Source organism: Platalea leucorodia (genome assembly GCF_965183815.1).
Source record: "Platalea leucorodia genome assembly, chromosome: 1".
NCBI lineage: Eukaryota > Metazoa > Chordata > Aves > Pelecaniformes > Threskiornithidae > Platalea > Platalea leucorodia.
This window is the reverse complement of record NC_138823.1, coordinates 145,943,365-145,955,924: the sequence shown is the minus strand read 5'-3', so window position 1 is coordinate 145,955,924 and position 12,560 is coordinate 145,943,365. Positions and strand designations below refer to the sequence as shown.

Here is a 12,560-nt window from a genome sequence, read left to right as displayed (position 1 = left end):
AAGGATACAAATGAGTTTATCTTAAAGATAATAACTGGAAACACTTGACAATATTTACATCTAGCCTGGATGCGAAGACCTAGAGAGATGCAAATCATAGACATGGACCTAATGAGGGCAGGCAAAATGATGAGGCTGTAAAGAAAGAAGATGCATGGGAAGACTTGAGGGGGTAAAAAGCTCTCCTATTGAATGGTTTTGTTAAGAGACAGAAATAAGGTTTTAATCTGAACAGAAAGAGGCCTGGAGGAGGGAAACAGACTTCTGGGGTCATCAGCATAGAGATAGCAGTTGCATCTGTCCTTGGAAATGAGATTACATAGAGCTAATGTGGAGATAAAGAGAGAAAGACAGGAAAGGAGATGTCTCATTGAATCCCCATGCATGAATCAGAGGGGAGAATACAGTAATATCAGAAAGAGGAGCAAAAGCTCTTAGTAGACAAGTTTTATGAAGAAAAACAGTGCTAGCTATGTGGAAAGTGCCTGTCAGCTCAAAGAGGATGTGGGTCTGACATCTGGCTAAGAAAAGATCTCCAGAGACTCGTGAAAGCTGTTCCATTGTAGTGCAAGGGACAGAAATTGGTCTAGAAAAGATCAAAGATGATAGAATTAGAGGAAATAAACCACAGAAAAGAATTGCTGATGATGTGCTGAGTATGTGTAGAGGCTGGAAGTATGACATGAGGAGATAGGATAAAGGAATCTGAGGCTGGGGATTATTTACAGAATAATGCATTTTAGTATGGTGAGAGATTAAGGAGAAGTGTAAACAAGTGATGACTTACAGGATAGAGATCAAACAATCATCAGTCCTGCCAGGATTCATGGGTCATAGACAATATTGGCCCAAACAATGGGGTTTCAAAGCTAGAAATTAAGCCTTTTGCTCACAGTCCTACATCAACCATCTTTTTCTTTCCAGTGCAGCAGTTGGAAACAACTTGTGACGGGTATTGTGGACCTTTGCTTTGCTGAGAAATCCATTTCACTTCATGCCTTTCTCCAAAATGTTTCCAGAAAGGGACCTGAGTTGCTTTCTCAAATCTTTTTGATTCTGAAATTGCACTTGCCTCCGTTTCTTTTTTTTCATTTCTTTGTATTTTAAAATTGATTAAGTTTTTTTAATTGTATCGTGTTATCAAGTATTCTCATAATAGAGTAGGACATGAAGAATATTTTTAATTAATTATTTTATAATTAACAGTGTAATCAGTTATCTGATGTGGCTGGTTGTTTTCAGCTTCGTTACTCGTATTAGAGTCAGATCAGTACCATATTTCCCTATCGGCACAATTGTAAAACATGTTAGAATACATTGTCTTCATTGAGAGAGAAAGAATTCTTAAATTAAAACTCCAGAGAGGTTCCAAAATGTATCTGGATGCTGGGAAGACTCTGTTGTTCTTGTGAAACAGACTTATCACTCCATTCCTATTTGTCATCCTATTCAATAGGAGCCATCCTGTTGCCTACAACACTAGGAAGCAGCTTGTTTTTGACTGACCAATCTGCAGGAATCACTCCTCTGCAATGCTAGGCTCAGTGTTTCTCCTGTTAAATTTAGATAATTCCCGATTAATCCTTTGCAGTTTAAGTAACTGCCCCATTGCTGCTAATAGATTGCTAAACATGATAACTTAGCCTCAATAATCATGGGGCACCCCAGCTTCCATTATGCTTGTAAATAATGAAGAAAAAGACAAAGAAAACACCAAGTTGTTCTATAAGCCTAACAACTAATGAAGCTTGGTTTTCAGTAGATGTGTAGTGTGTTTTTCACTGACAGCAGTAAGCCAGCTTCCTTGCATAACCCGTGTGGCTCCCTTCTTGCTCCCACAAGATACCCAACCTCTCTAGCTCCCACCATCCATCCCTTGGTGGTACCACCCTGGGGGCCACTAACTTCTCTCCGTGCCCATGGCTCCCAGCCGGCTCTGAGCTCCCAGGGTGCTCAGTGGATCGCTGCTGAACTCACAGCCCTTATGCTGAAAGCACAGCTCATCCTTCTTTGGGGACGTTCCTCTGGCACTCTAACTCAGCCACTGACCTTCATGAAACTTAGATGAACTTAATTAATTCATGTGGGATCTCTCGTCTCCGTCGAATCTGGTTGCAAATGGTGAGCTGGCTAGAAAGTCAGGAAGGTAGGGCAGGGAGTCAGAGAGGATGGCTCGATCCTCCAGGAGACTGACTACAAATGAGAAACTAAAAAACAGTGGGAAAAAAAAAGGTAGAATGCTACATCGCCCATTTCTGTGTTTCTTAGTGCTTCCGAATGGGCAGCTTTACACTCACCCTAATATCTGTACCAATTTGCCCCCTAAAGCAGATTGCTCCTGAAAATCACTTTCTTTTCCTATTGCTCAGTCATCTCCAAATCTCCACTGACTGCCACGGTTACAGCATTTCACTGGCAAACTGCGAGATTAAATTTACCTTTTTTTTGTCTTCTGAGTCAAGCTGAACAATCTGGGTTTTGATGCTCCAAAGTCTGAGGGAATTCAGAAAGAAAGAAGTCAGCTCTGAAACACGTTATTGTATGGACTATTTTTTCATTTTCTCAAATTCTCACTCTTAATGATTTAAAAGTCCCTGCACTGAGTGCTGACTTCTACATTAGGCGAAAGAAATACCAGGTAGCTGATTGCCTGTAACAGAAGGTGCATTGCTTTGATCTGCAGAGGAGATCCATGCTTTTGTCAGGTCCTCTCATCTTCTCATAGGTGGTGCTCACTCAGCTATGAACTCCCAAGAACCCAGGGGGCCTGGAGCCTTTTCCAGATGATAGGATGTGTTGAATGAGACCAGTCTGATGTCTTATATACAAGGTCTCTTTGCCTTTTTCTGCTTCAGTTTTTCTGCATGTTAAAAATTGACATTTGCTTCCTCAGCAAGCAAATGAGATCCTGAGATCCTGGAATGGAAATAATATAAAATTTAATTCTTATCCTGTGTGAGGCCTACATACTTGCAGCTCAGTAAATCACATGGAAAATATGCTGCTTACACTTCTGCATTGTATGTCCATGCAGCCCCGGCACTCTTGAGCAGAATTTGTCTTTATGATGGAGTAAGCATCTACAGTGGGACCAGGGTTACCCAGCGTCCTCTCGTCACGCTCTGTGGTAATGAGCTCCCTGCCCCGGTCAGCGTCTTTGGACCTATGCTGCTTAACTTCTACACCGACTCCCACATTGCAGGCTTTGGATTCCAGGCAAGATACAGAGCAATTGGTGAGTAGCCACTGTCCTGTGCTTTAGGTGGTGGAAATATTCTGGATGGATAAAGGTTCAGTGTAGGAAATGTTGTACCTCATTTTGGGAATACCTTAGATGGATGTAGATGGTTCATATTCCCTCTGCACTTGCCCAAGAGAGCTCTCATGACTAGGACATGGGACTGTTTGGTGTGTCTTGTCACTGACTGATGTGTTATCTCACAATTCTCGTTTCAATACACCACATGGGACCAGGTCAGGAACTGAAACACTTTTTCTTTGCTGTAGAAAAGAAATGCAACCCATTTTGGCAGGGTTTTTTTGGGGGTTTTTTGTTTTGTTTTGTTTTGTTTTTTGTTTTTTTCTACAAAGTTTAAGGAGAAACATCACCAGTTCATTTAACTGAGTTCATTTAGAAGATTTTATCACATACAGGAGAACGGTCTGATTCTGTTATACTAAAACTACATTATACAATATGGGAACCATAACAGGATCTTTAAATGGGCCCAGCTGTATGCCTCCATTTGATGACCCTCTTGCAGTGCCAAGTATTAATGTAAATAAAAGTTGGGATCTAGATATATTTTTATTTTTAAAAAAATATTTTCACCAAAACCTTTTGTCATTCACATGAGATCTCTTTTGTTTTAAAGAGGAAATATATATTAGAAAAAAAAAAATTCCAGCTGAGTTTAGAATTTACATCTGCACAAATATGAATATCCCAAAAGATTAATTTTATTTTCAAAACCAATTTTAATATTTTCTAGGTTTAACTTGTAGAGACAGTACTTTGATTTTTGAAAGCTATTTCATTTTCTAACTGCAGAGAAAAGTGTGAGTTCTTAACTTTGGTATTTCCCTTAATGCATTCCTCATGTTCAAAGCCACAGCAAAAAGCATAAGGCTAAATTCTTTATATAAAATGAATGGCCTGATACAGATAAGACAGAGGGCACTGAGAAATGACAATGTGCAGTTACTCATGGAAAAGGCCTTCATAACTCACTCAAGGCAGTTGCTGCTATCTGACTTGTGACTTCTGACATTTGAGAAACATGACTGCAGCCTTATTAGCTTGTTGTTGTATACAGAGCAGATTCTAGCAATTAACATTCCTCTTCCCTCTAGTTGTATTGTTTGCTGAAAAAAAAAGAAAAAGGCTTCCCCCTCCTAGTGTAGAATAATGCTGATTCTTTATCCTCCCGGCTCCTGTCCTTTATCTGCCAGTGCTCCAGGCCGCCAGCCTGAGCATGGCTGAGGAGCCAGGGGCTCTGTATCCAGCAGCACCCTGTATGGGACCGCCTTTGTTAAGGTTGTGGCTTGGGCAATGGCATGTCCTTTCAAACATGAAAAGCTGCGTGTGGCTTTAAGCTGTTTATCAACAGGACGCAGGGAAACGGTTTTTGCCAAGTTAAGATTATAAAATAAAGGCTGAAGCTAACAATGGAGATTAGAGTTGGTTTTATAATAGTTTTTATTCCCTCAAGCACTGAAGCTGGGAATAAACATTAGCCACATCCTGGCCTCATCAGCATCCATGGTGTGAAACCCTGAGAAGCCAAGCAGTGCCTTTAGTTCACAGCTGCAGAGTTTAACTTGCTGCTCAGCCAGAGAGCAAGCATGCAGTCCTCCATCTCAGCCACCCCCCACTGCTGGCGCGTCCCAGCACAAGGCGAGGTGGGGAACAGTCCCCAGGGTTAGTGACACCTGGGGACTCCTCTCTGCCTTTCTGCACAGAACAAATGCTACACTAATACCCCAGCCCTGACAGGAGGTGGAGGGATGATGAGACTGTGTACAGTTATTCCAGAAAAGTTAGGGGCAGGGCTATGCATGCAATTGTGGCTGCTTTTGTGTCAGTGCCAAACTTTCAGAGGCTTCAATGGGGTCAGGATTTGGATGAGGGAATTTCTTTGCCCACATATCAGCCAGGTTTCCCTTGGCCAGCTAGAACGGGTACAGGGCTTCTCCAGATACACCTGACACCCTGCTGCACAGGGCACCCTCCCCATCCCACTGTTCCCCGGTCCTACTGCAGCACACTTGAAATCAGGCTCAATCTTTTACTGCACAAACACAGAGCCATTGCCATTTGGTAAGGACTAGTAACAACCTGTTACTTCGATACTGACTCCAGTCTGCCACTGCAGAGCACAACTTGGTAGACATCTCTGCATTTAACAGTTCTAGGCATGTGTCATGGTTTAACCCCAGCTGGCAATTAAGCACCATGCAGCCGCTCGCTCACTCCCCCCTGGTGGGATGGGGGAGAGAACCAGAAGGGTAGAAGTGAGAAAACTCGTGCGTTGAGATAAAGACAGTTTAACAGGTAAAGCAAAAGCCGCGCATGCAGGCAAAGCAAAACAAGGAATTCATTCGCTGCTTCCCATCGGCAGGCAGGTGTTCAGCCATCGCCAGGAAAGCAGGGCTCCATCACGTGTAACAGTTACTTGGGAAGACAAGCGCCATCACTCCGAATGTTCCCCCCTTCCTTCTTCTTCCCCCAGCTTTATATGCTGAGCATGACATCATACGGTATGGAATCGCCCTTTGGTCAGTTGGGGTCAGCTGTCCTGGCTGTGTCCCCTCCCAGCTTCTTGTGCACCCCCAGCCTCCTCGCCGGTGGGGTGGTGCAAGAGGCAGGAAAGGCCTTGACTCTGTGTAAGCACTGCTCAGCAACAACAAAAACATCTGTCTATTAACACTGTTTTCAGCACAAATCCAAAACATAGCCCCATACTAGCTACTTGAAGAAAATTAACTCTATCCCAGACAAAACCAGCACAGCATAACAGTGAAGACTGCTCCTAATTTATCAAGGGCTTTTCTGTCCTTATGACTAAAAGAGGACTAACACGAGCTCCTGCAAGAAATATGAGAATTAGGACCAAGCTGGTGTTCAGATAGTAATTACTCTTTTTTTCTCTTTCCCCTGCAGCTTGTGGTGGCATTTTCAATGGCTCTGTTGGTGTTATCAGCAGTCCGGCCCATTCAGTTCTTGATTATCACAACAACATGAACTGCTCATACTACATCACCGTTGGAAATGGCAAAATAGTGGCTCTCAAGTATGTAATCCAAGTTCAGCTTGTCATCAAGGGGGCAGGGAGGTCTCTGATTCCAATTGAAGACAGCTATTATTGACAATTTTCTCTCTATCATCTTTCCTTTTCCAAGGGGAAAGCTGAACTAAAATGAGAAATGGCTACTGAAGCCCCCTTTATCAACTTCAGGCTCCCTTACATCTTTCTTTGTAACTTGTTATGTGCAAAACATCACCACAATTGTAACTTCCCACTTCGGTTAGCAAGAAGGCTAAGAAATTGTAAAAATGCAGCTCATGCTTTTTGTTAAATTCTGTCAGCCTTTGAGGAGTTATAAGACTCCTGTGAGTTGATATAAGGAAAAAAAAAATCTTTTAGAAGGCTGGTACTCAGTTTACAGACCAAGGAATAATACCCACCCAGAAAGAGTATGCTTCTGGGTGTATGCTGTCCTGCCTAAAAGAGGGATATGGCTGCCACAAAATCTTGCCACTGAGAAATTAAGAGACAGGTGCATTCTTCTGTCATATATATGCTGATTGAGAATTAAGAGAACATTTCCCAGCTAAGTGGAAGACCTAGCTGGGCTGCACTCTGAGCCTGCATTTTATATGCCCCTCCTGTGCCCAAGGAAATTGCAGGCTGAGCAATTTGCAGAAGTGAGAGAGGGTGTGTTTGCACAGGGGAGATCTGCTGCTTCACAGAAAGCCGAGGTGTGCTGACAGCTTGCCTTGCCAGAGGCCCAGTGGCTGAGGGTCGCTATTTCTTTGAGACTGGCTGGCTGGAGCGTTTTGCCATGCAGTTAATGGTTCTGCTTGCTTGTTCCTGAAGAGAAATGTTTTGTGGTATCTGTCTGTGTATGGCTTTGGCTGTTGCTATTGCTTGGACCTTTCCTCAGGCACTAAAAACACACCTAACACAGGAATAGAAATGAAAATGTGATACCTAAAGCTCCAAGTGTATTTTACAGATTCAACAGCTTCCAGCTTGAAATATCTCCCTCCTGCTACAAAGATTATGTGGCTGTATACGACGGCTCAGACACCCACGCTCCTCTCCTCGGGAAATTCTGTGGCTCAGAACTGCCTCCGAATATTAAGAGCTCCAGTAATAACTTGTTCCTGGTGTTTAACACTGACTTCTTTGGAGCTGACAGGGGATGGAAAGCATCTTTCAGGGAGACCTTAGGTAAGAGTATTATCAGACTCATAACCCCAAGAATCTGCTGGTAAGTAATTTCCATTGGTGAGGAGCGGTTATGGTCTCATTCACTAGGGGTGCTGGAAGCAGAAGAATGTTTCTGATTTTGTAAAAATTGAGTGAACTAAGCTAAATACTAGGCTTATGGGATCCCCGCATTCCAGCCCTGGTTCTGAACTGATTTCTTTTATTCTTTGCTAACCTTTTCCTGCCTCTCTGAGGGCATAGACAGTTCTTGGGTGACTGAAGGCTTAGCAGCACCCAAGGGCCTCTCTTTTGGAGGAAATCTGGCAATCCCTGAGAACTCTCATTCTTCTGTAGTCAAAGGTTGGTGGTGTGCTGAAGATGTCTCCTTTCCCTCTATCCTCAATTTCCATTTCCTTGCAGTTCACCTCACACCTTTTTAAAAACTGGAGTGTTAAGTTCAGTTAAGATTGGGGTTCCCCCCCAGGCACCACTGTGCTGATCTCTACTGCTTTTGGGGATCAATCTGGTTAGCTGGCCATAACATAGATGGGGATCATAGTAAGAAGGCAACGGATGTTAAATATTTTGATGGACACAACACTCAGGGGCAAAGCCTGATTATTGCCTTAAAAAAAGATTTAAGCCCAGTAACCTATTTTTAAGATCAAGGTGTAAAAGGAATTTTTTACCTTCTTATAACAACATCTGAATTGTTCAGGGATGATAAGCAACAAATGATTATTACATGTAAGTTGATTTCATGTCTTTGCTACTAGTTTCCTGTGTAATTAACTCAATGCTTTTGTGATCTAGAAAGAAGTAATTGTCCAGTTTACAAAGCTGGCACTCAGACAGATCAGAATGAAAGGCCTTTGTGGCAGAACAAACATAGTCTTCTGCTGAGTCATTGAATCCCCTCCCAACCCCTAGCCAGTGACTTTCTCATTTGATAGTCTGAGAAAGTATTTACAGATAAGGAAAATAACTGGTTCTACAGGCTTTGCCAAGAAAAACATTCCCACAGAACCTCATGGTTTTTACTATTATTAACTCTTTCTTTGCTTCACTCTAAGTAATTGCTACAAGAATCTTTTAAGACCACTCTTGTGGACTGTTATTTCAAGTAACATAATGTTGCCTCACGTGTTGCTGTCTTTAAACTGTTAGGCATCAGTTGTCAGAGATCCCCTGCAGCCTGGGTTTGTGTTTCCAGGGTGAGATCATCAGGAACTCCCCAAGCTCTTGCTCTTCCTGTTGGCCTGTAGTCAATTTTTTTAGCCACTAACTTTAGATTTATCTGTGCAACTTGTCAGAGATTCTGCTTAAGCACACAACAGAACACAAGCCAAGCTCTTCGAGTCAGTACTAAGCCTGATTATTTCCTAGAGTGAGGAGAAGCCTTTTATGAATAAACTTTGACATCCATTAGGCTAATTTTTGGAGGGACATTTCTGCAGCCTCCCAAGGAAAGGGAGGTTGTGATGTTGCAGGAGTTACTCAGGAGCAGTGGAGTTGCAAGTTGGAAAACATGGCCATACGGAGATGTGGGTTGTGTGATGAAGAGCCCATGGTGGTGAGATGCTTAATGGTAGGTCTTCTTTCTCCACTGTGGGAAGCAAGCCACAGGGACTAACCCACACAGCCGTTAGGAAGGATTCTGACAGTCCCATGCTAGTACAGAATGGCCAAAAAGCAGAAAAGTATATTATAAAAGGAAAACATGAGTCACAGTCCTATAAATGTTTCCAGTTTTACTTGTCTCAAAAATAAAGCCAGGAAAATCTGTGACACATCTTTGTACTATGAGGTCTGAGATCCCGCTTCAAATGAAAGAGAATAAAACCATGAAGATCTGAAGCCTGTTATTCTAAATGGTGCTTTAGAGAAGCTCCCTCATGTCTGTCAAAAGATAAAACCCATGTGGTTTTGTAAGAGTACAAATGCAATCAGATGACAATTAATAATGATAAATCTCTTGGATAAGGAAGGTGGTATCTGTAGAGAAACAAGAAGCCTCATTCTCTGTTGGATGACAATGAGCACATTATTCTGTAGTTACCCTAGGGAAGCACAACTGGATAACGTAATTATTGCTCTCTGTTTAATGTTGTGAGTGCCCCTGATTATGTATTGGAAAGAAGCGAGCAGAAACAGTACGGTCGTTTGTAGCAAACTAAACTATTTCCTTTCCTTACAAGCTCTTCCCATTTCTTTCCTGATCAGGCTTCTCTCAGGGGTACCGCCAAAATCCAGGGTTACGCATTCCTGCTCTCCTGTGAATTTTATTAGTAGGGAGTCCATCTGATAATCATTGTGGTGGGAGGGAAGAGAGAAGATGAAGTAGGAAACTCACAGAAGCCTAGCAAGACTGACAGTAACCAGGCATTCAAAGAGTTAAACCCTGAAATTTCTGTAGAAAAACCATGCTCTCATTAAAAGAATTTTTTTACATCACTGATCCTGCACCCACTAGAATATTTAAGGTCCCCCCACTAGTCAGAAAAGGGAGACTAACAGAAAGTATGAAACAGTATTAATTTGACAGTACAGCAATTTCACCTTTTTTGTCAAATATCTTTTCTTTCACCATGCTACTCCGAACGCTGTGCAATCTAACATTAAGTGCACATTTCACAAGCAGCATTCTTTGTCATAATCAGCTCTGTGTTACGGTGCATTTAAGGCAGGGGAACACATGGCCCTTGTCGGTGCAGTTCAGAGGGTTTATAATTTCACTGTCTCTGCTGCTAGGTTTGGACAGTTATTGGCCTCATTTTTGGAATCACTGGACATGCTCTCAGGCTAAGCTGGTGAACTGGGCTGACGGGAGGATCCCAGCCTGCTCCAAGTGTTAGATTTGTGGAAAGAAAGACTCCTCTTACCTTAGTTACCACTGACCTTTTTTTCTGCCTTTGTTTTCAGTCTGTAAAATGAGAATTATACCTCCTTTCCAGAGTGTGTGTGTGCTCCCCTAGGCAATCAATAAAAGGATGAGAAGAAATAAATCAATATCAGCTTAAGGCATTTGGTTACATGAGATGTCTCTGTGAAGGAAGGAAAGCTAAGATCTCTCCCCAAAGAACGAGGTGTGCGTGTACTGAGCTTGTGACTCGGCCAAAGATCTCCTGATTATCTCTCCAGCTCTAAGGGGAGACCTGGGCTTTTCAGCTGACCCTGGCTGGCAGGGACGGAGCCTGCACATACCTCTGCCTCCCCTGCTGTGACAGCAGGGATGTCGTGCTTTGGTGATAAACGGAGCTTCTGCCTATTCCCATCCAGCAGTGGGGTGACCCTCTCACCCCAATCTGTGATCCCTCCGAGGCTCATGATACAAAGGCTGAGAAGACATAAGGGTTGGGTTTTTTCTTATTTTTAAGGAGCCAGCAACCCCTGTCAGGAGATGTAGCTGTGACCTTATTAACAGCACATCATTTTCATTTGGCAGCTTTCTGTGCTCGCGTACATAGCCCCATTGTCTCGGTAATGAAAAATATATCACATTCTAAACCATTGGAGAAGGGTCTATTTCATTTCAGAAATGAAAGGCGGCTCCGCTCATGAGGGCTGTCTGAGGAAGCCACGTTGAATTTACAAGAAGCAAAAAGCGTTACACGTGGTTAGATAAGTGGGTTGAGTCAGAAAGCTCTTCCTGAGCTTGCTTCATACAATACAGGCAAAACTGAAACGGAGCTGGGACAGTGGGGAAGGTGGGATGGAGGAGGGCAGGAAGACTGCCTGCTTTTTATCTACAGCCCTAAATCCTGCTCAACTTCAAGCTGTAGCCAGCTCTTTCCCCTCCCCTTTTTTATACTTTGTGAAAGAGCCGTACGGTGTACTGTATTAATGCCAATGTCATTCTTTGTTTGCATTACCTTGGGGCTTACAAGCTCATGGGCCGTGATTCCACCGCACTGGGCACTGCACAGGCAGAATAAAGCAACAATCTGCTGCCACAAAGAGATTATGATTTAAACACAAGACAAGGAAAACCAGATGGATATAGTCAGGCAAGAAGAATAGGGTGCAACAATGAGAAAATTAGTGATGTAGGCTCTAAGGCAGAAGAAATGCCTCCAAAACCTTTGGCAACCATTAGACTGTTGGAATGTGAAGTCCTTAAACACCCTGTCCTCTGCATTGTCCTCAGTTTGTCCAGTTTTTCCCTCAAGGATCCCTCCATCCTTTTATTCAAATGAGCATTTCTATTGAATGAATATTAGTCCTTTTACACAGGAAAAAAAAATCATAAGCGAGTAGAGTTTAGAAGAAAAAGAGTTGGAAAAAGGAATCTTCTCTGATATATCAGAAAAATGCCTTAATAGATAATTTACATAAACAATGTAGTATGCATATCATAGAAATAGATGATAATCTCTATGCTTTTCTTCCTGACAAAATGATCCGTAACTTACCTGATAAATCACCCGGAGGTATCTGTCTTCCCTGATTCTATTAGCTGTGTATTGAATTACTTGTTTCCTGTTTGGAATACAATACACTGTGTCTATAACTAATGGGGTTACTGTAATGCTCGCCCCTAATGAAATTAAAGTGTACTTTTAAAAAATGGATCCAGTAGAATTTTCACAGCATTTTTATGCTATTTTATTTTATCAACAAAAAAATTTGCTTAATATAGCTCTAAGTTCATTTCCGCCCTGCAAACTGAAATCTTGGCTCACTCTATATTCAGTTTCTAGGTGCAGATTTTCAGCAGTGCTCAGCGTGCACAGTTGCTGCCGAGTTTTTTTGGATTGTTCAGAATTGCTGAAAAAAGCCCAGTTCTGAATGGGCAATATAAGGTGTAAAATATTGGTTGGTTATTCTATTGCATAGGTCAGGGTTAGGTGTTCTTTTGTGAGTCATTCCTTTCAATGCTTACACCACCAGCAGTGATTCATTGCACTGATTTATGTAAAAACTGTTAGCACCTGCTGTAGGTGGCACCAGGCACCTGCACTGACAACAGCAGTTAGGGCCTGTTAGGTGGGAAAGGACTCAGCACAGCTGAATCTCAGCTTTCCTGCAAATTTTTTCTCCCTCCAACAAAAAAATCTTAGAAGAACGTGTCCTTGACTGCGGCATGTGAATGCTGTTGCGTTTTTCTCGTGCCTTTGGAAAAGC

The 12,560-nt window shown here is 42.5% G+C and overlaps 1 protein-coding gene across 1 annotated transcript in view; it reads left to right on the top strand.

The window, feature by feature from the left end:
• The window catches only part of CUBN (cubilin), a gene marked incomplete at both ends in the record, with an annotated part of 152,681 nt that overhangs the window by 128,036 nt on the left and 12,085 nt on the right, over positions 1 to 12,560 (top strand). Inside the window, 3 exons of the mRNA XM_082329622.1 lie at positions 3,035 to 3,235; positions 6,164 to 6,293; positions 7,240 to 7,457. Coding sequence (XP_082185748.1) covers positions 3,035 to 3,235; positions 6,164 to 6,293; positions 7,240 to 7,457 — 549 coding nt within the window. The remainder of the gene's footprint in view (positions 1 to 3,034; positions 3,236 to 6,163; positions 6,294 to 7,239; positions 7,458 to 12,560) is intronic.